Source organism: Phoxinus phoxinus, assembly GCF_949152265.1.
Source record: "Phoxinus phoxinus genome assembly, chromosome: 11".
NCBI lineage: Eukaryota > Metazoa > Chordata > Actinopteri > Cypriniformes > Leuciscidae > Phoxinus > Phoxinus phoxinus.
Window position 1 is genome coordinate 23,415,204 of NC_136886.1, and position 26,488 is coordinate 23,441,691.

General features: G+C 44.5%; 1 protein-coding gene across 1 annotated transcript in view; it reads left to right on the forward strand.

The window, feature by feature from the left end:
- The first annotated feature begins 1,920 nt into the window (after positions 1 to 1,920).
- The window catches only part of LOC307007294 (putative ATP-dependent RNA helicase DDX5), a 77,719-nt gene continuing 53,151 nt past the window's right edge, over positions 1,921 to 26,488 (forward strand). Inside the window, exons 1-6 of the mRNA XM_079629115.1 lie at positions 1,921 to 2,076; positions 19,191 to 19,359; positions 19,460 to 19,556; positions 20,129 to 20,262; positions 20,377 to 20,442; positions 20,530 to 20,671. Of these exons, the coding sequence (XP_079485241.1) occupies positions 2,036 to 2,076; positions 19,191 to 19,359; positions 19,460 to 19,556; positions 20,129 to 20,262; positions 20,377 to 20,442; positions 20,530 to 20,671 (649 nt within the window). The 5' untranslated portion in view covers positions 1,921 to 2,035. The remainder of the gene's footprint in view (positions 2,077 to 19,190; positions 19,360 to 19,459; positions 19,557 to 20,128; positions 20,263 to 20,376; positions 20,443 to 20,529; positions 20,672 to 26,488) is intronic.

Below are 26,488 nucleotides of genomic sequence, written 5' to 3' on the forward strand. Positions count from 1 at the left end.
CGAGGAACGCGGTCCGTTCTGCTTCTGGCATGTCTGAGAGCGTTAACCAGAGGTGCCTCTCAGACACGGTGATCGCCGCCATACTGCGTCCGATGGCTTGGGCTGCAGACTTCGAAGCACGAAGAGCCAGGTCTGTAGCGCTTCTCAGGTCCGCCACGCAGATCGCATCGGGTCCGTTCTCGTCCAGCTTGCGGAGGAGATCGGCCTGGAAGATCTGTAGCGTCGCCATGGAGTGCAGCGCTGACGCGGCCTGTCCGTTGGCGGCATAAGCGCGACGGAGCAGGGATGACGTCGTGCGGCAAGCCTTTGAAGGCAGCGCCATCTTAGCCCGCCGTCCAGCGGAGGGTGGGCATAAGTGGGCCGCGATAGGCTCTTCGACCGGCGGGAGGGAAAGGTAACCTCTGTTCTTAGCGTCGTCGACCTCGGAGAACGCTAGAGAAACAGATGACCTCGTCCTCGTAGAATACGGGGAAGTCCAAGCTCTCGCGACCTCCTCGTGAAGCTCAGGAAGGAAGGGGGCGGGCTTTGAGACAGGCGTCGACTTCTCCCCAGGCAGAAAATAGCCATCCAGCCGGTTTTTAGCGGGCTGCTCGGGCGAAACCCACTCAAGGCCAAGGCTCGCCGTGGCTTGAGTGAGAACGCGCATGAGCTCCGCCTCGATGCTCGCTCTCTTTCCTTTTGGCGTGGGGGCAGGGGGCGCGAGATCCGCAGAGCTCGCCCAATCCTCGCTGCCGGAAGCCAAAACCGAGCACGAGTCCTCGTCCCTCAGCATGGCGTCGATGTCGATGTCATCGATGTCGTCGACGGAAGCGGCGGCAATCTGCGGTCGCTGTCCGTCGGGTATCGACGCTGAGGAAGCCGGAGACACAGTTCGCGGGCGCGCCGGCGAACTTGGGTGGCTTGCCGGAGGTTCTGGGTTCCGCTGTGCACGGCGCTTTTTACGGCGCGGCACAACAGCGGAGAACACGGGCTCCTGGAACGACGCCAGGCGAGTCCGCAGAGTCGCCAGAGGCAGTAGTTCACAGTGATGGCAGCCGCCATCCGCAAGAGCGATAGCCGCGTGTTCCTCGCCCAGGCAGGAAGCGCATATCACGTGGCGGTCCCCGTCGCTGAGCGTGGTCCGTTTGCACGAACCGCAAAGAGGCATCTTGAGAAAGACGCCGCTTGAGATACAACAGAGAAATAAGTGTGAGTCGCGCCGGCGACCTCACACACACTCAATAAGTGAAAGGATATATAGGCGCCGGAACGCGCAGCTGGAAGGCGACGAAGGCGGCGGTGCCAGCAGCTTGTCGTGACTTCTCCCGCTGAGGTGCTCTCTCGACGGCGCAGCTTCTTCACTCGGATCAGCGATGAGTTGTCCTCGCTGAAGGATAAAAAATCAGAGTTCATAAGCCTGTGAGCGGAATATATAGCCCTAAGCCACGCCCGTTTCGGCGGGACGTGACGCGGGAGGGCGCGAAGCGCCCTCATTGGGTGTGACGTCACTCAAGGGCTCGCTCGATTGGCTTAAGCTTTTGCCGCACAGCAGCCAATAGGCGCGCGAGCTGTCTCGCCTAGGTCTGTATGCTGTGGCAAAGCGTTTTACATAGATACAAAATTAAGGATAATTTTTTGCTTCAGTATTCTCGTGGAAAAGGATTTTCCCCAATGCGTTGCTACGACAACGCAGTACGAGAGTATCTCTCGTAAGAGAATCTTCTTTATCCTTACACCCGTGTGCTGCATCAGTGAAAATAGGTCCTCAAGTTCCTATGTTGCGTATTTTAGAGAAAATACAGTATTCGTGTATTGTTTCTGTTAATTTAGTATGTTATTCTTTGATCTGCCTAAAATAAAAATTAATAAATGGGCAAATACTAACTAAAAACCAGTGCCTCTGCGCATTGATATTTCTAGCACGCGGTCAAGGGGCATTTCAGCGGCCATTTTGCATTTTCCTTCCGGCATTGTCGACCAACATCGGATTCATTTTCCTTAAATAAGAAAACATCTTTTTTTTCATATTGTCTGACTTGCCATTACAATTTACAACATGCCTGGATATTCAGATAGAGATCGCGGCAGAGACAGGGGGTAAGCGGATTTTTTCTTTTGTCGTGTAATGTATTTAAACAGCGCTGAGTAAAATCGTGCTGTTTCGGGTTAACGTTAGCTGCTAACGTTATTAAAATCCTCGCAGATGACAAAACAGCACACCTTTGTTAACCACCTTTAAACTTCATCCATTTATTGCATCTACACACTCTATATGCGAATACCACTAGTAAATAATCCATCCAAATGCACTTGGACACTTCAAATAATCTGTTGTAACGTTAGGCCTATTTATTTTAGTGTTGTGATTTTTAGGCGATATGGGTGCGGGTTTCAGGGGTTCATACTTCGTACGTCGCTTAATACATCTGAAATGATTTGACAAAAGCCAGATCTTCTAATCTTGATAAACTGATCTCTGGCTAATTTGGTTCTTCAAACTAATCTGCAGATATTGATTAAAAATAAGATTACTGCGCGTATTTCAAAATATAGCTGCGAGCAGCAATTATCAGGGTTCAAGCATTTTAAGACCTTCATGCCATCTAGGTCAACCCGAAATGTAGGGCTGACAGTCTGATGCCATAACTATCCATGATTGTGAATATGTTAAAACGCATGCAAAAAAGAATGAAAGGCTTGAACAATAGTACTTAATAGATACGAAGCATGCTTGGACACACATGCACATTTTGTTGTAGATATAGGCCTAACGTTAGATATTTGAAATAAATGATGTAACAAAATGCTTATTGCAAATCTCCTCTGTATAACACCACTATCAGGTTTCACTATAATCATGGTTTATCAGGGTACACTTGTAAGAAAGCAGCAGTGGCTGCTCCGCTTAATTTAATCCTGTTAATATGAAAAAAAAGATACTTTTACACCTGGCATTAAAGTTACACTATGTAGAAATTGTGTTTTTGTCAAACAGCGACCCCTAGAGTCGCTGTGGAATACTTGCACTGTCGTAAATACCCACTGTTATTTTACACCTGTACACTAGTGCCTGTTCGGTAGGATAGAAGCCTCGGGCATGGTATTGACCAGGTAATGTTTCACGATTTCATGCAAATATTAGGCTACTGCATAGTCTACTGAACTACTGCTGATCATGGTAATAGGATAATAATATGTTTATGTCAAGTAGGAATGGGCGATATGGCCTAAAATCCATATCACGATATATAAATAATAATAAAACCATTTCAGAACAGGTTACACAGAGGAAAGCCAAACAACTGCTAATTTTTTTTTTTTTTAAAGAAATAAACAGTGTATGTAGTTTTGAGAACATTTATTGTGCAAAACTGTAATTATACAACATAATGTTGCAGATAAATAAAATTCAAGTACACTAGCTGCAGAGACTTTAAGTAGCCCTAATGTTTATATTATGGCTAGCAGCTTATAAAAAATCTTCTCAGTTAAAAAGCAACACCACAACGAATCTTAACATCGGGCACACTCTTACCCCTTTTCCACCAACAAGAACCGGGTGCTGGTTCAGAGCCAGAGCCAGAGCTGGTTCGACTGACGAGAACCGGTTTGCCTTTCCACCGGCTAGAGAGCCACAACAGAGCCAGATCTTACGTCACTGTATACGTCTCATGTTGCCCAGCAATCGCTAGTGCGGTAGCGCCAAACACAAACACGCTAGGCTTGTTCGAGATGCATCGGCTTCTTGCAGATGACATCAAAGCACTGCGATAGCGATCTAAAAGCACAAGGAGTCGTATGCTCTCCAAACACTACCGCAGCTCCGATCGGTCCTCGCGCTCCGATGCATCTCGAACAAGCCATCAACAATAACGGACATTGCAATACTATGGATGCTCATGGGATTGCAAAAATACATCGGAATCCAACACGTCCGTGCAGCGCGCCGTAACTTACATAGACGGATATTATAATCGAGCTGGTATTATAATCGAGCTGGTATTATTTAAAAATGGCGGTCACAAGTTTCTATTCGTCTTGTTGGTCACGGTAACCCCGCCCCCAGCCCCTGACGCAAGCGGTTCTTACTTGGCTCCGTTCTAGACCCTGCAATGATTTGGTGCTACTTAAGAACCACTTTTACTGGTTCGGAGCTGGTGCTTTGGCGGTGGAAAAACAAAGAACCGATTTGAAACTAGGCTCTGGCTCCGAACCAGCACCAGCTCTGCCTTGGTGGAAAAGGGGTAACAGAGATTTTGTGTTTACACCACTATTTTGTGAATACGCGCTGGTATTCAGTGACATGTTTCGTTTTGAGGTGGTAGAACAGATTAGTCGTGTGTGTTACTGAACTGTTGCCCCACGCACTCTGTATATTCTGTATAGTTTGCTGCTGCTCATCGGACGGCTTAAATCCGAACCAAGTCCAAATAATGGATGTTGCATCGATCTTTTTCACCAGCTCCTCCGTTTCGCTTTCAGCCATGTTTACTCAAGATGACAACGAATATGATGCGTTTCAGCCGGTTGCAGCTCGTGGCTCTAAATTTCGTGGGTAGATTGCGTCATCAACATGCATTATCGCGATAGTGCAATTGAATTAAAATCTCTATCGTAGGACAATTTTGTATCGTTTATATCGCATATTGTTTATATCGCCCATTACTAATGTCAAGTAGCCTATTAGATTACTTTATAATAATAAAGTAGCCTACCACGTTTGACATTCTTACGTGATTGCACTGCAGCTAAATCACAAGTAAATAGCCTATAGTCTAGGCCTACTGTATAATTTCATTTGTTTTTTGATTGTAATTTAAACATTACAAAATGCCAGATGACATCAATAAAGTTAAATGTACGTTGCATTATTTCATAACATTGGCTGTTATGATGTCATTAGAAATGATTATTCAGGGAACTACACTGCGACCAAAATGGTCGCATATGCGACCTTTTGAAATGCCATTGCGACCCTAATTTTTAATGGGTCGCAAATGTATCACTGATTATTTTTGTACCTACCTTATGTTTTAGGCAATATGCTATGATTTACTATGAGCATTTATTAAAACAGAAATGTGTATTTTTTAAGTATACGCTTTATAACGTGCTCTGAGCATTCAACACAAAGTTGGCTTCAGCCCCGCGACTTATAAAGTAATCGGGTTGATGTGCGCGTTTATATGTCACACGTTTCCCGCTGTTCGCGCATAACTAGTCTCCTCTATTGGTTCTTTGTTTTAAACAGCAGACGTAATATTAATCCGTCTCTGGTCATGATTTGGAGACAATGAGCATTGAACCGTTTTGCCGTGCTGCTTATATTTATCACGCAGTAAAAATGCCCCTCCCCGCGACCAAAACCAGTCGTCTGTGGATGAGAATCCAAAACAATTAGTGGGACGTTGTCCTGCTTCACTTCACAGGCGCTGAGTGAAATGAGAATTTTAGAATGACGGGACACTCATTTATATGACACTTTATTCAACAGGAAGAACAGCTCGTTCCGCGCGTCTTACGTCAATGTACATGCGCAGTCCTTTCAGTTTCGGTTTTCAATCCGATCAAGTGTTTACATGTTCTCTCGATCGCATTACAAAAGGAATAAACCACCCCTTTCAATCCGATTGAAATTTCATTCGGATCGAGCTCAATCCGATCGATTAAGGTGTTTACATGAAGATTTTTTAGTCCGATTGAGCCGTCAATCCGATTATAAGTGTCCATGTAAACGCAGCTTCATGTAAATTGAAGCTTCACAATGACAGTATGAAGCACGCGAAATGTATAGAGAGGAACATATGCCGTGACGCAGCAGCACTCCCCACTGCATTTCGGCGTCAAGCAAACCGAGCAAGTGAGGAATCTGAATTGATAATTAAGTTCAATGTAGCTTATAATATAGCCTTATTTGTTGCTTATTATATTTCACTTAATTGTGAAGTGGATATGCATTGTTTTTTTTGTATCTTTAATACCGAATAGTCAATAGCTGCTGAAAATCTATTATATTATTTTATGGATTATATTTATTTTATTTTAAGAGTTCAGGACTCTACCCATCTGTGCCAACCATAGCATGTTGAAATCCAAAAGAAATTCATTTTGCACATTGTGTACTGTATTTTCTATTTTCTAGCCGCTCTGGGTAATAATGAACAATAATGGAACTGTATTGCATACAGATGTGCTTTTTATTTTACTTTCCATCTTTTAAACCACATGCCGCCTTGTTTTCTTTAACATTGGTTGGGATAGATATACTGTAATAGAAAATACAGTACACAATAATGTGCAAAATGAATTTCTTTTGGATTTCAACATGCTATGGTTGGCACAGATGGGCAGACTCCTGAACTCTTAAAATAAAATAAAATAAATATAATCCATAAAATAATATAATAATAGATTTTCAGTATTGACTATTCGGTATTAGAGATACAAAAAAAACAAACAATGCATGTCCACTTCACAATTAAGTGAAATATAATAAGCCACAAATAAGGCTATATTATAAGCTACATTGAACTTAATTATCAATTCAGATTCCTCACTTGCTCTGTTTGCTTGACGCCGAAATGCAGTGCGGAGTGCTGCTGCGTCACGGGATATGTACCTGTCTATACATTTCGCGTGCTTCATACTGTCATTGTGAAGCTTCAATTTACATGAAGCTGCGTTTACATGGACACTTATAATCGGATTGACGGCTCAATCGGACTAAAAAATCTTCATGTAAACACCTTAATCGATCGGATTGAGCTCGATCCGAATGAAATTTCAATCGGATTGAAAGGGGTGGTTTATTCCTTTTGTAATGCGATCGAGAGAACATGTAAACACTTGATCGGATTGAAAACCGAAACTGAAAGGACTGCGCATGTACATTGACGTAAGACGCGCGGAACGAGCTGTTCTTCCTGTTGAATAAAGTGTCATATAAATGAGTGTCCCGTCATTCTAAAATTCTCATTTCACTCAGCGCCTGTGAAGTGAAGCAGGACAACGTCCCACTAATTGTTTTGGATTCTCATCCACAGACGACTGGTTTTGGCCGCGGGGAGGGGCATTTTTACTGCATGATAAATATAAGCAGCACGGCAAAACGGTTCAATGCTCATTGTCTCCAAATCATGACCAGATACGGATTAATATTACGTCTGCTGTTTAAAACAAATAAAGAACCAATAGAGAATAGTTATGCGCGAACAGCGGGAAACGTGTGACATAAACGCGCTCATCAACCCGATTACTTTATAAGTCGCGGGGCTGAAGCCAACTTTGTGTTCAATGCTCAGAGCAAGCACGTTATAAAACGTGTTCTTAAAATACACATTTCTGTTTTAATAAATGCTCATAGTAAATCATAGCATATTGCCTAAAACATAAGGTAGGTACAAAAATAATCAGTGATACATTTGCGACCCATTAAAAATTAGGGTCGCAATGGCATTTCAAAAGGTCGCATATGCGACCATTTTGGTCGCAGTGTAGTTCCCTGGAGATATTGACAACTGTTCTCATGATAATTGCAGGAATCAACGTCAACAGCGTCTGATATAATGGATGAATGAACAGCATCGTAAAAAAAAATGACATACTACAAGCAAGCGCAACAACATAGAACGCAAGCAAGTTTACAAATAAGAGATTTATTTACTAGTCCATCAACAAGATTGCCAGGTCAGCATCCCTGTTGCACCCAGTGCTGCTTTTTAGCTCGCGCCAACGAGGGAAAGCCTGACCGAGTGACTCTTGTCCGGTTCCTCACGCGGTCAGATTCTCTTTTCCTTTTTCTAGTCTCTTCCGACCGCGTTTTCTTTGCTTTTTCCATCGTCGAGTATCACGTCTGAAATGCGTGCAAGTGTCTTTGTGCTTTATATGTTGTTGTTGATGTGTGTGACGTTGTTGCCGTAAAGCAAGTCGTGATTCTCGCGAGATTTGTCGGGGGCGCTCCTCTCAAACTTGCATTGCTGGTTTTTCCAGCGGCGTCCCCCCCAAGCTTTACTACCAGGATAATTCGCCCAACTATGAGTTTGTTTATCACCGAAATGACTTTGAAGCTGTTATATTAAGGTACAATTTCTACATAGTGTGCCTTTAACTTGCGATCACTGTGATCCAAACAAGCAGATCGGATCATCAGCCAATCATGACACTAGGGCTGGGCGATAAAACGATAACGATAATTATCGCGATATAATTTTTCTCGATAAAACGATATCAAGAGTTCGATAAATTTTCGATGATGTTTTTGCACCAAAAGCGGAACGAATCTCATTTGAACCGCGCATCACACGGACCGTTTATCCGCTCGGCTCAAAGTCCAAACGGCAGCGTAGCGCGAGTTCACCTATGGAGTTCACTAGAGCAGACGCGTTTACTCAGATCGGTCTTGGTCACGGGATCCAGTGAGAAGCGCTTGTATTCAGCGAGGAACACTAATGTCTCAGTGATTTAAACCAGTTTAAAGGCAGATGAAACAGCGCTGACGAACAGGAGAAACACTGTGCGCAACGATACAGTCAGAAGCTTTCCGTCTACACATTCCCATCATTTACCACGGATTTAACGTTACTGTAACGTTAGCCTAGTAATATTAACTGCACCATGAAATGTGGGATATATATATTGAATTGTATAATATTATTAATGTAGACAATGTATTAAAGGACTAATGGAATATAATTACAGTTTTTAATAATGTATTTAGGCTACTGGTTCTCTTACGAGAGATACTCTCGTACTGCGTTGTCGTAGCAACGCATTGGGGAAAATCCTTTTCCACGAGAATACTGAAGCAAAAAATTATCCTTAATTTTGTATCAATGTAAAACGCATTGCCACAGCATACAGACCTAGGCGAGACGGCTCGCGCGCCTATTGGCTGCTGTGCGGCAAATGCTTAAGCCAATGGAGCGAGCCCATGAGTGACGTCACACCCAATGAGGGCACTTCGCGCCCTCCTGCGTCACGTCCCGCCGAAACGGGCGTGGCTTAGGGCTATATATTTCGCTCACAGGCTTATGAACTCTGATTTTTAATCCTTCAGCGAAGAGCACCTCATCGCTGATCCGAGCAGAGAAGCGGCGCCGTCGAGAGAGCACATCAGCGGGAGAAGTCACGACAAGCTGCTGGCACCGCCGCCTTCGTCGCCTTCCAGCTGCGCGTTCCGGCGCTAATATCCTTTCACTGTATTTGAGTGTGTGTGAGGTCGCCGGCGCGACTCACACTTTTTCTCTCTTTTGTATCTAGAGCGGCGTCTTCTTCGAGATGCCTCTCTGCGGTTCGTGCAAACGAACCACGCTCAGCGACGGGGACCGCCATGTGATTTGCTCTTCCTGCCTGGGCGAGGAACACGCGGCTATCGCCCTCGCGGATGGCGGCTGCCATCACTGCGAACTACTGCCTCTGGCGACTCTGCAGACTCGCCTGGCGTCGTTCCAGGAGCCCGTGTTCTCCGCTGTTGTGCCGCGTCGTAAAAAGCGCCGTGCACAGCGGAACCCCGAACCTCCGTCAAGCCGTCAAAGTTCGCCGGCGCGCCCGCGAACTGTGTCTCCGGCTTCCTCAGCGCCGATACCCGACGGACAGCGACCGCAGATTGCCGCCGCTTCCGTCGACGACATCGATGACATCGCTATCGACGACCTGCTGAGGGACGAGGACTCGTGCTCGGTTTTGGCTTCCGGCAGCGAGGATTGGGCGAGCTCTGCGGACCTCGCGCCCCCTGCCCCCACGCCGAAAGGAAAAAGAGCGAGCATCGAGGCGGAGCTCATGCGCGTTCTCACTCAAGCCACGGCGAGCCTTGGCCTTGAGTGGGTTTCGCCCGAGCAGCCCGCTAAAAACCGACTGGATGGCTATTTTCTGCCCGGGGAGAAGTCGACACCTGTCTCAAAGCCCGCCCCCTTCCTTCCTGAGCTTCACGAGGAGGTCGCGAGAGCTTGGACTTCCCCGTTTTCTACGAGGACGAGGTCATCTGTTTCCCTAGCGTTCTCCGAGGTCGACGACGCTAAAAACAGAGGCTACCTTTCCCTCCCGCCAGTCGAAGAGCCTATCGCGGCCCACTTATGCCCACCCTCCGCTGGACGGCGGGCTAAGATGGCGCTGCCTTCAAAGGCTTGCCGCACGACGTCATCCCTGCTCCGTCGTGCTTATGCCGCCAACGGACAGGCCGCGTCAGCGCTGCACTCCATGGCGACGCTGCAGATATTCCAGGCCGATCTCCTCCGCAAGCTGGACGAGAACGGACCCGATGCGATCTGCGTGGCGGATCTGAGAAGCGCTACAGACCTGGCTCTTCGCGCTTCGAAGTCTGCGGCCCAAGCCATCGGACGCAGCATGGCGGCGATCACCGTGTCTGAGAGGCACCTCTGGTTAACGCTCTCAGACATGCCAGAAGCAGAACGGACCGCGTTCCTCGACGCCCCGCTCTCCCCTGCTGGCCTCTTCGGGACTTCGGTGAAGGACTTCACCGACAGGTATGTGGAGGTGCAGAAGGCGACCCAGGCTATGAAGCACTTCCTGCCGAAGCGCTCCAGCTCTGCAGCAGGCCGTGCGAAACCGCCCGCTCAGAGCTCACAGCCGAGACCGCCGCCCAGCTCCTCATCTCAGCGCCGCCAGACCCAGAGCTCGAGACCGCGCTCTCGCTCTTCCGGTCGCCGCCCCGCGCCGCGTGGCCCGCGACAGAAGGTAGCGTTGAAGCCAGAGCCCCCGAAGCCATCCTAGCATTGCTAGGGAAGCGCCGGTGTTCAAGTCCCGCTGCGGCCGGACCCTCACCGAAGCTCACCGCTCGTGCAGTCCCAAGAGAAGTGATTGTACCTGCGATTATTGCAGTCAACAGGCGCGTCTCAATGGCCGCTTGCCTGCACACAACAGCCGTTTTCACGGCTACCCAGATAAATCCATTAAAGAGTGCATTTTCTGGTGCCACGGCCGATGGTGTTTCTTGTGTAGTAAATCTGCACGCTGTAATGTGCACATCCCTACACACAAACACGGCTCCACATGCAGGGCCCGCGCACATAAAATCGGCACAGTTCGATTGCGCGTTAAAAGTAGCACACGTGCCCACTACCCAGTGCCCACTAATGCTACCTCCTGCTCATCGCACGGTTTCTGTAAAAACGAAACCTGCGTGCAGGCGCTCCGCTCTGGCGAGCGATGCTATAAAGGTGGTAAACGTGCCCGGTCCCCAGTGCCCGCGTTCCCACACAAGCACTACGGTTCCCATGGAACCCGTCCAGCCCTCCCTCTCCCGCCTAAAGGCTGTCGAGGGGTCGAGCGCGGACATTCTGCCCGCTCTCATAAGCGCGGCCCCGGCCTCAGATGTTACGAGCAAGACACTTATGTCGCAGCTCGCGAAAGCCGCTGTATCGCGAGTCGATCAGAGCGCGCTTTTCACTCAACCCCTAGCTACACGTGCAGATGCATGGGAAAAGCTTCCCGGGGTTTCAAAATGGGTGATAAACATCATAAAAGAAGGCTATTCGCTATGGTCCCTTCATGTGTGGGCCATCAACGGGTATCCGCTGACCTCCCTCAGGGAGTGTTAAACACGATCACACAAGCTAGAGCTCCGTCTACGCGACGGCTCTATGCGTCGAAATGGTCAGTTTTCTCTGGCTGGTGCACGTCTCGCGGCGTGTCACCCCCAGACTGCGGAGTGACAGAGGTTTTATCCTTCTTACAAGAGATGTTGGATAGCGGGAGATCCCCTTCCACACTCAAAGTATACGTGGCGGCTATAGCGGCTTTCTCTGAAACCGCGCACGGCCAGTCCATAGGAAGGAACGATTTAGTCATTCGGTTCCTTAAAGGAGCTAGGAGACTTAATCCACCCAGACCTCCCACAGTTCCCATTTGGGACCTTTCCACGGTGCTGGACGCCATGAAGGGTCCTCCTTTCGAGCCTCTTCAGGAGATTGATATGAAACACCTGTCGCTCAAGACGGTGTTTCTCCTGGCTCTCGCTTCAGTGAAGCGCGTTGGGGACTTACACGCGCTCTCGGTGAGCGCGTCGTGCATGGAATTTGGGCTTTATGACTCCAGAGTCGTGCTCAAACCTAAGCATGGTTACGTTCCGAAATCCCTAAACACACCGTTTAGGGCGCAGGTTATTTCCCTGTCTGCCCTTCCGGTCACCGGGGATAGTATGGACGAAAATCTCATCTGCCCGGTTAGGGCGTTGAGAGCTTATGTGTCACGCTCGTCTGCTTTCAGACAGACAGAGCAGCTCTTCGTTTCATTCAGTGGGCGTCTCAAGGGACTGGCCACTTCGAAACAGAGCTTATCCAGATGGATAGTGGACGCTATAGCTCTAGCGTACGCATCCAAAGGCATTCAGTGCCCTTTGGGTGTTAGGGCGCACTCCACGAGAAGTATGGCTTCTTCGTGGGCTTGGTCGAGTGGGATTGCCTTACAGGATATTTGTATGGCGGCAGGCTGGGCCTCACCGTCTACATTTATCAGGTTTTATAACCTTGAGGTACCCGCCTTACAGGCCAAGATATTTTCGGTTTAAATAGCCGTATTTGTTAGACTGACTTTTCAGTCGTCTATTATGGCATAATTATGCTGAAGCTGCTGAGCGCAGTTTTTTCTGTACTGATCTGCTAAGCGCAGTCAACTTTATACTGATCTGCTAAGTGCAGTCATCTATATACTGATCTGCTGGATGCAGTCACTTTTGTGGGAGATGGTGGTTAGAACCCACCTCTTTCAGGATTCTCTGTGAGTCCTAAAGGTGATTATGTACTGTATGAACCCCAGCTCAGTGCTCTGGGTCTATGGTGTCGGATCACTGCACACACGGCGTCTTACAGGGTGTTCCCCAATGCGTTGCTACGACAACGCAGTACGAGAGTATCTCTCGTAAGAGAACGTACTCGGTTACTAACGTAACCTCGGTTCTCTCTAGAGAGAGGAACGAGTACTGCGTTTCTTGCCGTGTATGCGCTCTGGTTGCTTTCGTTTTAAAAATCAGAGTTCATAAGCCTGTGAGCGAAATATATAGCCCTAAGCCACGCCCGTTTCGGCGGGACGTGACGCAGGAGGGCGCGAAGTGCCCTCATTGGGTGTGACGTCACTCATGGGCTCGCTCCATTGGCTTAAGCATTTGCCGCACAGCAGCCAATAGGCGCACGAGCCGTCTCGCCTAGGTCTGTATGCTGTGGCAATGCGTTTTACATTGATACAAAATTAAGGATAATTTTTTGCTTCAGTATTCTCGTGGAAAAGGATTTTCCCCAATGCGTTGCTACGACAACGCAGTACTCGTTCCTCTCTCTAGAGAGAACCGAGGTTACGTTAGTAACCGAGTACGTTTTCATAAATACCATAGAAACCATTGAGTTAAATTTTATCTGTGGTTATCATGATCTAAATGCATGATGCTGGATGACCAATGGTTAATTTTAATAAAACTAAAGAATATTACATTTTACCAAATAAAAATAATGTTGTTACTGTTTTTTGTTAATGAACATAAATTGTATAAAGTAAATCTGCATCCTAACTCAAGCTAATACTACTGAAATAAAAATGACAAATGTTTGAATGTTCTAACTCAGATTTGTGAAATGTTCCCCTGTTTGGTTTTCCCAAATTTCCCAACATTAATCTTGTATGATGATGACACAAATAAAAATGTTATCCCAACACATTCCATGATTGAAAGGAGAGTGCGCAAGCATTTATTTAGACTACTGTACGTAACAAGCAGAAAACCTCAGATTCTGACCTCCTTTTTATTAAAGGAATACAACATATAGTAATTTTTTTAAGGGATGTTTATTAAAAACTACTTAAGTGTCCTAATTGAACTAAGGTTTTAATCTAAGAAGCCTAGGTCCCTCCCCTCCGCTTCCGGCTCATGGAACCTTATTTCGGAAAAAAATATGTATGGTAGTCAATAGGGCTGTAACGATTTACGATATTAAACCGAAATCGCGACACTCAGATCCACGAACCTGTGTCGCGGTATGAGAAGGCAGATCGCGATCGACACACCCCTTCCCAGACTTATCTTTCTCATCCAGAATAGCTCCTAGGGCTGTGACGGGGTCTTTTACATATTAGGTATGGGAATTTCGAGCAAAAATAATATTCGAAGATCGCTGGGTATCATTTGATTATTATTCAAAAATCGCACCTCTCCCCCACACGCACGCACGCACACACGCACGCGCGCGCGCGCGCGAGCGAGCACACACACACACACACACACACACACACACACACACACACACACACACACACACACACACACACACACAAGCAAACACCAGAGCAAGTGATGCGCGCGGTGTTTGCTTGTATGTGTGTGTGTGTGTGTGTGGCACCGGCGCGCGCGTGAACTGGACCTCATAAACGAATCGAAACTTAGAAAGCTTGAAATACTTTTACTTGATTTAACGTTAATTCAAAACATAAAGAAATGGCGGCTTAGGCTAATTCGTAGGAAGTGTGCATTTCTCTATATAGGCGCGTTCACTTTGTGGCAAGCGTTATTCCTGCGATTGAGATGCGGGTCATGCGGAATAGGCAATATATTATTTGTGGTTTACAGCACAGACAGTAAGCCTCGGTTACCTCAGAAGAATTTTTAACATGCTCGAATCATCTCCACAATGGAGTATAGTTCTGTTTGTTTTTCAAAAGTATTTTGTTACAAGAAAACAGAGTTATAGCTTTAGCTATTTATTTATTTATTTGGCTTTTAAAATCCTCCCTCCTCGCAAGAATCGCGGTTTGTATCGAATCGTGGGTCAGAAATCGGGATACGAACCGAATCGTGGGTTTGCTGTATCGTTACAGCCCTAGTAGTCAATGGCGAGAGACAACTTATCTTTTTATTCCGTCTGAACTGTGCCCTGAATTACACACATAATATTTGTCAATTTAAAAGATAATTATGAAAGTCGCAGTTTGTCATAAAACAGAAGAGTAACATTTAGTTTTATGTGAAAATCGCTCAATGAACTACATCTCTCGTCTTGCACCATGGGAAGCGAAACAACAAGCAAGATCCGTTGCTCGTATTAGGGATGCTCCGATCCACCTTTTTTGTTTCCGATACCGATTCCGATACCTGCAGTTCAATATCGGCCGATACCGACTACCGATCCGATACCAGGGCAGTTTTTTTTTTTTTATCAAGTAGAATTTCTATAACTATGTGTGTTGAACTGATAATCACTCTTTTGTGTGTTAAACACAATCTACTCAATACAGACAACTTCATTATACAAAGAAAAACAACAAATCAAAAAAAATATGACCATAAACTATGACAAAAGATGCTATTATAAACTAGAATAGTGGATAATTAAGCAGTAAAATTTAGTCTAGAAAAATCACAAGTGCTCAATAATTGTATTAAATCTGAACATGTAAAAACATTTAGTGGGGAACAAATATGAGAATAAGTGTAACACTAAATCTGGTAAAACGTTACACAATGCTCTTTGTATTGTTGTAAAATACATTCATGAAAAAAAATCAAAAAGATTAATTATTTTATAGCCTACTATAAAATTGAGACATGTTTTATTGAAGATTTCAAAGCACGAAGGAAAGACATATTGATGCGTAGAGTATTATACAGTATCTATCTAATCAATAGTTTATTTATTATTTTCTTTTAACAGTTTTAAATGTCATTTACTGTGCGCGTGAAGAACAGTTAGCTGCTATAGTGCTCTGACTCCAGTGTTGTGAGAGACAGACACCCGGTAGAAAGTAGTTAAGGTACAGCAATAAAGTCCAGCAAGATAAAGTTGTTTAATGCAAAACCATAGAGCTTTATCTACAGATCAAGTATAATTATAGTAACATTGAATCATCTTGGAGAGAGTTTTTCATCGTGTTGACCGTCATAACCGAACGCGACGTGCTGTTTGATGCTGAATGGAGAATGACTGACAGTCGCAGCGGAGGGAAAAATGTACGTGATCTTGAATTTAATGACTTAAATATTAATTTATATCTCACATTATACTATATAATGGCTTCAGAACACTTATAGTGCACGACAACTTTATAGTGCTTTATAATGTTTTTGTGCCTTTTGTGGGGCTTAACAATAGCACAGAATAGTATACGCACAATATCGGATTTGGATCGGCCTGGTCTGACCGATACCCGATCTGGCAAAAATGTCAGTATCGGAGCCGATACCGATACTGAATATCGGATCGGCGCATCCCTAGCTCGTATGTGTGCAGTCTGGTACAAAACACTGAGGCATGACTGCGTAACGTTACGATTATAACATAAGACTATAGAAAAAATGACAGACGTTAGCTTCATTCATTGAGAGAAAAGGTATGACGTCACATATGCGCCTTTTGGGTTTGTAGTCTTTGTAATTAATTACGTATTTTCACAGTCTTACACCTTAACAGTTTTACATCAAACTGTGACTTTCTTGACTTCAAAATGTATCTTTTAAATTGACAAACATCATATGTGTCATTCAGGGCACAATTCAAACGAGATCAAAATATTTGTTGTCTCTCGCCATTGACTACCATACAATATTTTTCCGAAATAAGGTCCCATGGTGGACTTAGGCTCCTATCCTGGTACATTTGCGTTCATCGTACGTCATCACAAACGTGCACGCCGCATGATAGAAAACAGAATGTGGGTCAATATATTATGTTTGTGTCACTTTATTAATGATCCTTTATTAATTTATTATGTGCAGCTGAGTTATTCACACTTGGGTTAACTGTATGTGTCGCATGTCTGTTGCAAACAGACTCTTTAGAGGAGACAGTAGATTGCCAATTTGCTGCCATGATTGCACTCGCTATGCGCGATTACACTTGCAGGCTCACTCTCGCTTGTATCTAAAGTAAATCATCACCACTATCATGCTTACATGTGTTCTATTGAACTAGGGCTGGACAATAATTCAATATCAATATGTATCGCAATATTATTTTTTTCAATAATGGTGATATGATTTTTAAACACATTTCCGATATTTCGATATACATTAACAGGCATGGGCTACGTTTACGTTTTAATTTTTACTGCATGATAAATATAAGCAGCACGGCACAAGGGTTCATATGTTCATTGTCTCATCAATCAAAATTAATTCTGGGTGTCATCAACACTCAATGTCCCTCAGCAGCATGTGTTTTTGTTGTTGCTCACTTTTTTTTGGTTTGTGTTCTGCAGCAACTCTGAGCACTTTTCATATTCTTTATCCTGGCTGAAGCACTTTTTTCAATCTATAAGAATAATATAATCAACCTATGTTAGCCTATAGCTTAAAGTTAAAGTATATTAATACGTTGAGTTATTAACTTATGTTTATTTGACAGTGATTTCACATTTCTTGTATGAAGTTAAATACAAATAAAATATTAACAATTTATTTGTACCATTTTTATTTCTAAAATATTATATAGTTTTATAGGAGGAGGTTTCAGAGACTTGGGAAATTAATTGTTCAGAAGATAGAAGGTACAGACATTAATTGTGGGCGTTCTTGGCAGTTTTTCCTGAGGTTTTTTATATTGTTCATATCGATATCGGAATTATATCAAATCGACCGAAATTAAGAAATATATTGTGATATAAATTTTGGCCATATCGTCCAGCCCTATATTGAACTAAATACATCGTAATCAGCTAAAACGCATGCGCAGGTTAGGCTACTTTACTTCCTGAACAATCGTGCACCCGAGTCCGTGTTGCTTTAACATTCACGCGAATTGCGGCACAGTTTGAGTGCAACTGAACTAGTAGTCTGGGGTTCGGTACCTCAGTGTGCACCCGGTCCGCATGACAGCTTTCACATTAACAATTTTTAATGCGAACCGTGCCCCATTCTGAACTGTCAGTGAAACCAGGCCTTTGACTTTTACTCAAGTAGTATTGTAATTACCGATAGGGACTTGAAAGAGTCATTTTTCTGCAAGGTATCTCTACTTTTACTTAAGTTTGGTTTTCAGGTATTCTTTACACCTCTGTAATTGTCCTTTACTCACTCTCATGTTGTTCAAACTAGGGCTGCAACTAACGATTATTTTAATAATCGATTAATCTGTCGATTATTTTTTCGATTAATCGGATAAAAATACAAATAAAAAAGCATTCATTTCCAACCCTTTATTCAAAAACAGAACTGACAGTGCAAATTCACAGTGCAAAAAAAATCTTCAGAAAGTTCACAAACAGGTTAGCTCCTTGAACATCCCTGAGCTGTTAAAGTAATAAAAAAATTTTTTATTGACTTACACAAAAAACATACACATGTGCTTTACATCTTAACTTTTTTTTAAATAAAGTGCACAAAAAGATATTAAAAAAAAAAAAAAAAAAATTAAGAGTAAATACAAATCAGAAAACATAACAGGATTTGTTTAAACGTCAGAACTTGTTCTCCACACTGCACTCACAGACGCACAAATTCTCACACTCAGACACACACACTCACAAAAAAATACAATGGATTGACCACCTCGTATGGTGTGTATTTTGCAGCTCATCCTTTCCAAGCATTTAGTGAAGTTTCTCTGAGTCATTTAGACAGAGTAAAGAATGAAAAATTCAGTGCTGCTCACACACTATATCGCGCGCTCTCGGACACACTCTCTCTTGCGCGTGCAGACACACTTGCGCGCAAACACACGTGTCTCAAGCGCAGTGTCGCTCGCGGAGTTCGCTTTTGTCTAGTCTGGCGCCTCATAGCTCTGCGCTCAACTAAAAACTTTTTTTTTATATATAACATATCCGCGTCGCGCGACACAACGAATCGATAATGAAATTCGTTGCCAACTATTTTGATCATCGATTTTTATCGATTCGTTGTTGCAGCCCTAGTTCAAACCCCTTTTAAACCTTCGTTCATTTTTGAAACACAAAGATATCTTTTTTATCAAACTAGAAAGATTTCTGTCCTTCCATTGGAAGTCCACATAGCCACAACTTGAAACATCAAAATGTTTATAAAGACAATTAAAGTGTCCATATTAATGGACAGGTTAATCCGAGACTTCTGAAGAGACATGATTGGTTTATATATTGAGCAGTTTTATACAAATAGCTCAAAAATGGTAAACAAACAAGCTCAATTATACTTGCTTAATCTCTTTGGTTTCATTAAAGATATCTTCATATTTTACTGTCCTTGAAAGAAGCTGGTGAACTGCGCATTGAATGAAGCTGCTGTGTGAACTGTTCTTTTATAGGTATGGCAGCAGTGCCCCTCGATTTAGCGGTGGCTGCAATGTTCCTCCTTCAGGGAAGTTTGGGAACCCCGGTGAGAGACTGCGGAAAAGACACTGGAACCTTGATGAGCTCCCCAAGTTTGAGAAAAACTTCTACAAAGAGCACTCTGATGTCACACATAGATCAATGGTCATTTGTGGACATATTTACATATTTACATGAATGTGAATGTCTTAAATGTGTAGGGTTTTTTCTTTGTAAATCACTTTGGTATGTTTTTGAATTACAGCAAGAAGTGGAACACTACCGCAGAGACAAAGAGGTGACAGTGAAAGGCAGAGATTGTCCTATACCCATCATTAAGTTTCATGAGGCAAATTTCCCAAGTATGTAAACATTTTTATAATCAAATGTAGGGCTGGGATTTTATGGACCAAAAATCATATCTCAATATTTTCTACTAGTGGGCTAAAGGTTAAATATTATTTTAAGGAACATAATGGTTAAATAAATCTTGCGAAGCACTTTGTTTCAGGGCAGAAAACTTTTTGTTAAATGATATATATATATATATATATATATATATATAAAAAAATAAAGTTATTCCACATACTGCCCAATGTTGTCCTTCAAACAATGCGCAAATTGAAGGCTATGAAAACAAATGCTGCGACTGTATCCATGTAAGCTAGACTGTACATTATGTGCAAAACATTTTGAAATAAACATTACATTTTAAAAACGGAAAAAAAAAAACTAAACAAACAGTTGCTTTGTAAAGCACAAGTTAAATGATGTAACTGGTGTTGCTTCTGAACACCAGTAACACCATCAACACGACTATCGCAGCAAGCCTACTGTATATCAATATAAAGTTGATACATCGCCCAGCCCTAATAAAAAATCTGTTGAATAAATATGGTGTGTGTATATAATACAATATATTGTTGCATTCCAGATTATGTGATGGATGTGATCTCTAAACAATCCTGGTCTGAGCCCACACCTATCCAGGCCCAGGGATGGCCTTTAGCCCTCAGTGGAAAAGATATGGTTGGCATTGCTCAGACAGGTTCTGGGAAAACCCTGGCTGTAAGTGTTAAATGATTATTACATTATGATAAATGTATTATTCAGAATATCTTGAATTACCATATTTGATTTGTGTTGCTGCTGTCCAATATTCTCATATATTTGTGCCCACAGTATCTCCTGCCAGCCATTGTACACATTAACAACCAGCCTTACCTGGGACATGGTGATGGTCCTATTGTAAGTCGTCCCCTAACCTTATTTTTTAATTGCTTTATTTTCTCCCAATTTTATCAGATGTGTGACTGTCCGTTCTTATAATCTCAGTGCTTAGTGCTTGCCCCCACTCGTGAACTGGCACAGCAGGTGCAGCAGGTTGCTGCAGAATATGGAAGAGCTTCCCGGCTGAAGTCTACTTGCATCTATGGCGGAGCACCCAAAGGACCTCAGATCCGAGATTTGGAAAGGGGTACTGTGTTTTATCAAACATATCTTTAGTTTGATCAAATTTAAGATAATAAATAATCCTAAGTATCTTAAATGTAGAGCTGCCACTAATGATTATTTTGATAATAGTTAGGGTTAGGGCCATTAAAAAGCCCAATTTTCTTTTTATTGACAAAAAACTCTGTCCTGTCCTGGCCAAAGCTGTCCTTCAAACAAATTTGCCAACTGATTGCTATGAAAACATAGTGAATATATTTATATCTATGCTATGTACCAGTGCTACTCATTGCGCGGCTTGCGAGCCTCCTGTGGTTTGCCAAGCTTCAATTTGTAGATTGCATGGCGATAAATAATACGGTGATATGATCATGCAGTCAATACAGATATTTCATAAAAATATTAAAAACAAATAGGGCTATATAACATAACCCATTAAAAAACTGGTGTCTGGTCTGCTCTATTACAAATAATTTAGATCGGATTGAAAGGTGTGGTTTATTCCTTTTCTAATCCGATTGAGAGAACATGTCAACTCTTGATCGGGTTGAAAACCGAAACTGAAAGGACGATGTATGATGCGTGGAACGAGCTAGTCTTCCTGTTACTTGTCATAAAAATGAGTGTCCCGTCATTCTAAAATTCTCCTTTCCCTCAGTGTCTGTGAAGTGAAGCAGAGCAATGCACTAGTCCTTGTTTCGGATTCTCATCCACAGACGACTGGTTTTGGGTATTTTTACTGCTTGATAAATGTAAGCAGCATGGCACAATGGTTAATTTGCTCATTGTCTTTAAATTATGACCAGAAATGGATACAAATTAAGTCTACAGTTTAAAACAAATAAAGAACCAATGTAGGAGAATGGTTATTAAGCGCAAACAGCGGGAAACTTTGTATATTTGTGCAATGTGCACATGTCAAAAAATTAATTCCAATTTGAAGCTTGTGACAAAAACACGCACATCAACCCGATTGTTTATTGTTCATGTAAACACTTGTTAAACACTTTTGCAAACAAAAGTTGGACATGCCAGTGACTCCCTGCAGAGTTGCCAGTTTTGGTGGTCTTTCCAGCTCTTATGGCGCTTTTCCACTGCATGGTACGGCTCGGTACAGTTTGACTCGGCGTGGAACGGTTCGGCTCGCTTTGCTTTTCCACTGCGTGGTACGACTCGACTCGGCACGGTTCGGTTCGCTTTAGCTCGGTTGCTTTTCCACTGCAGTTAGTACCGCTTCAAAGTGGGTGGGACTGATCGTTAATAGTTGCCGCCTCTACTGGCTCGGTAGTCACTTTTTAGTTTTTTTTTATTTGTTCCTTCCCTACACTGTTTGTAGGTCCGGTGGTAGCCGTGCTGTGCTACTTCTTGGAACACTTTTTCATTCCGTATTGCCCCATCCAGCTCTCGCTGGATCCGCTCCTCGGCAACCAACGAGAGGAACGTCTGCACCTCGTCCACTGACCACGATTCAGCCATTTCTTGTTTGATTTCTTTTTACTTCCTCTGTCAAGTAAATACTCTAAAAACAGGTGCTACCGCGTTGGCTGTTGTCTGGCTATTTAAATCTAGCGGGTTTAGTGTCTCGTATCGCAAATACAATGGCGCTGAATTGACGATTCTTTCTGACCAATCAGTGATCTGCAGTGTTTTCACGTCACATTTAGTATCGGTACGGTACGCTTGGAACCTCAACAGAGGTGGTACCATTTAAAGCGAGCCGTGCCGTACCGTACCATGCAGTGGAAATGTGCCATAAGTGAGCCGTACCGAACCGAGCCGTACCGTACCATGCAGTGGAAAAGCGCCAAAGCGTGCCGTGCCGTACCATGCAGTGGAAAAGCGCCTTTAACGCTGAATGTGCTCTTGAGTGCGTATCTTTATCATTAAAGGATTAGTTCACTTTTAAAGTGAAAATTCTGTCATCATATCATCACCCTTAACCCTCTGGAGTCTAAGGTGTTTTTGGGGTCCTTGAGATGTTTTGACATGACCTGATATTTGTATTTTTTTCAGTTGCTTATAAACATATTAATGGCAAAGGTGTAATTACACTCTATTTAGCACGAACATGACTATCATAATATGTGAGCAATATGTATGTACATGTTTGCATTTTTGAGAGAATATTATTTATGCGTGGTTATTCAAAAAACTCAAACTTAAATGTTCTGATATAAGACCACAAACGACCAACTTCACATATTCCCACAATACTTTTGACTAATGGATCTTGTCGGCTAGAGTATTTACTTCAAAATGATCTGAAAATCATCCGGGCTAATCGTTCACATTAAACAATAGATTGATTTAAATTTTGTAAGACACTTTTTGTTTGGAAAGGCAATATGCAGGGGGGCGTGAATGATCCAACAAGGTCATGAATAATGTCCTCATTCACACCTGGAGACAAAGAAGACCTGCTAATGCTGCATACTAATGAGCCTTTCACTGAGTGTGTCACTGAGCCACACAGAATGCAAAGAATGCAAAGACAACACACACACACATATATATATATATATATATATATATATATATATATATATATATATATATCTCTTAGCTGTCCATCGTGTACGATGATGACGCTTGCTCCAGGGATGGGGGATGGGGGTTGGGGGGGGGGATAATTTCAGCAACCTTGCCGCTGGTGCCACTTCACGTGGGCGATGAGTCCGATCCGTGAGCCGCACACTCGACCGCAGATGGAGCAGGGGAAACCAGATACCAGGGGGGTGCCAGCCGCCCTCTGGTGTCTCTGGATTCGCTTCTTAGATCGTCGGTCTTGGTTGGTTTGGTGTATCTGAGAGACAGCAGTGGCACAGGTGCCCTGCCAGGCGGATCTGTCGAATGCCAAAAATTCGAGCTGCGTAAGAGGAATGTTCGCTCGCTTTAGGAGGTCCCTGGTGTAGTCCTTAAAACGGCGCTTTTGCCCTCCGGGAGATCGCTTTGCACCCATTAGTTGACTATATAGGACTTGGCGGGGCAGGCGGTGTTCAGGCATGCGTAGGGTGTGCCCTATCCAACGCAGGTGTTTTTTGGCCACAGCTGCTTCCATACAGATTGAGTCAGTGTTGCTGAGGATGACTGTATGGGGGATTCGATCTTTCCAGGACAAGCTGAGGATCTTCTGTAGGCAGCGGATATGGAAGGCCTCTAGGTTGATGATGTGCTGACGGTATGGGGTCCATGACTCTGCCCCATAAAGCAGAGTGGAAAGACATACAGCGTTGTAAACAGCGACCTTGGTACTGAGCTTCAGGTTGCGGTTTTCAAAAACCCTGCTGCGTAGGCGTCCAAAAGATGATGAGGCTTTTTTTATCCGAGTGTGTATTTCCGTGTCAAGGGAGCTACATGAGGATAAAGTGGAGCCGAGATAAGTGAAGTGGTCCACTGATTTAAGTGGAACACCATTTATGTGAAAACTGGGGGGTGTGGGGGCGGGGGTGGTGAGACGGGACATGACCTCGGTTTTTTGAGTGTTAACCTGTAGGCCAAAAGATTGGTACAGGTTGGATATTGTGTTCAGGGCGTGCTGCATAGAGTCCGGGCTGTGGGCTAAGACTGCACAGTCATCAGCATACTGAAGCTCACAGATCTGGCGGGTCTTTGTCTTTGTGCGGGCCTGAAGCCGACGGATGTTGAAAAGGCTTCCGTCAAGTCGGTATTCCACATGGACACCATCTTCATGTCCCATGACCCGATGGAAGAGGCAGGTGATGGCAGAGAGGAGGATGTTGAAGAGCATCGGAGCCAAGACACAGCCTTGCTTCACCCCAACATTTACCTCGAAAGGCTCTGACTGGAGTTCTCCCGTGAGCACTCTGGCTTGCATCCCCTCATGCAGCTGCTGTAAGATACTGAGAAACTTGGGTGGTACCCCAATTTTGGAGAGGTATTTCCAGAGCAGCTCACGGTTGATGGTGTCAAAAGCTTTGCTGAGGTCAATGAAGGCTACGTAAAGGTCTTTGTGATGTTCTCGGCTCTTCTCCAGCAGCTGCCTCAAGACAAACACCATGTCTGTCGTTGATCTGGTCTTCCGGAAGCCACATTGCGTTTCCGGAAGCACAGCTTCCGAGATGTGCTCAACCAGTCTACTGAGCATAATCTTGGCCAGTACTTTCCCTGCGATGGAGAGGAGAGATATCCCGCGGCTGTTGCTGCAGACTGCTCTGTCTCCTTTCTGCTTGTAGATGACCACGATGTTAGCATCCTTCCAGTCCTGTGGGAGGGTCCCATGTTCCCAGATGTTTTGGATCAGGAGGTGCAGACGACGCGTGAGGATGTATCCTCCATGTTTGAAAACCTCTCCAGGGATTCCATCGGGTCCAGCGCTTTTATTGTTCTTCAGCCCTGCAATAGCTTGCCGAAGTTCTGAGTAAAGTGGTGGAGTGTCCAAGTGCATGATTGGTGGCAAGTCTGGCAGATTATCCAGGATATGTGGGTCAACAGGGTTGGTGTGGTTGAAGAGACTCTCAAAATGATTTTCCCAACGGGCAAGAATCTCGTGGCGGTCCTTGAAGAGCGTGGACCCGTCAGCTGATCGGACTGGGGCAATTGCCCGCTTCCTTGGGCCATACAATGCTTTTATGGCATCGTAAAAGCCTTGAGTGTTGTTGCAGTCTGCCAGGTGCTGGATTTCTTGGGCCTTTTGCACCCACCAGGTGTTCTCCATAGTCCGAAGGGCTCGCTGCGTTTCCGCTCTTACAGTAGTGAAGGTGGTTATATGGGTGGGAGATCCAGGGCAGGACAGGAGAGCTTTGTGGGCTTCATGCTTGGTTTTAAGAAGTGACTGTATCTCAGCTGAGTTACAGTCAAACCAGTCCTGGTGATGTTTCCTTGATTGGCCAAGTGCCTCTGAGGCTGCGTTATGAATAGCCTGGCGCAGAGCTGGCCAGTCAGCTGATTCCTCCGGGATCATGTTGAGGTTTTCAGCAAGGAGCCGTCGGAGGTTGTCTTTGGTGATGAGGCTGTTCAGTGCTGTACAGTTCAGTTTCTTGTTTGGGGCTGTCCTTGGGCCACGGGGTTGAATACTCATGAGTAGTTTGGATCTGACCATGAGATGGTCAGTCCAGCACTCAGCTCCGCGCATGACACGGGTAGTGAGGACATCTTGTCTGTCCTTCTGACGGACAATCACGTAGTCAAGGAGATGCCAATGCTTTGAGCGGGGGTGCTGCCAGGTGGTCTTGAGCCTGTTCTTCATCTGGAAGATGGTGTTAGTAATGACCAGCTGATGCTCTGCACAGAGGGAGAGGAGTCTGAGCCCGTTGCGATTCATTTTCCCCACACCATGCTGGCCAATGACTTTACTCCATACCAGATGCTCCGAGCCCACTCTAGCATTGAAATCTCCCATGAGTATGAGTCTGTCCGTAGCCGGGGTTTTCTGTAGGATGGCATCAAGAGCTCTGTAGAAATCCTCTTTGATGTTGTATTCGGCATCAAGAGTTGGAGCGTATGCACTGATGAGAGTGGCGAAGCATTCCTTTGCCAGGGGAATGCGCCATGTCATCAATCTTTCATTGATGCCGATAGGGGTTTCCGGAATGCGCTGCAGCAGCTTAGACTTCACAGCAAAGCCAACTCCATGATTGCGACGAATGCCTTCGGGGACCCCCTTCCAGAAGAAGGTGTACCCAGCACCAACCTCTGTCAAGGAGTCCTCCCCATGTAGTCTGGTCTCGCTGAGAGCTGCAATGTCGATATTATATCTTGCGAGCTCCAGGGCCACCAGTGCTGTCCTGCGGTGGGGCCTGTCAGGAGTTACGGCCAGGTCCAGCAGTGTACGAACGTTCCACGAAGCAATACTTAGCTTATTTTTCACTTTGATTTTTCGACC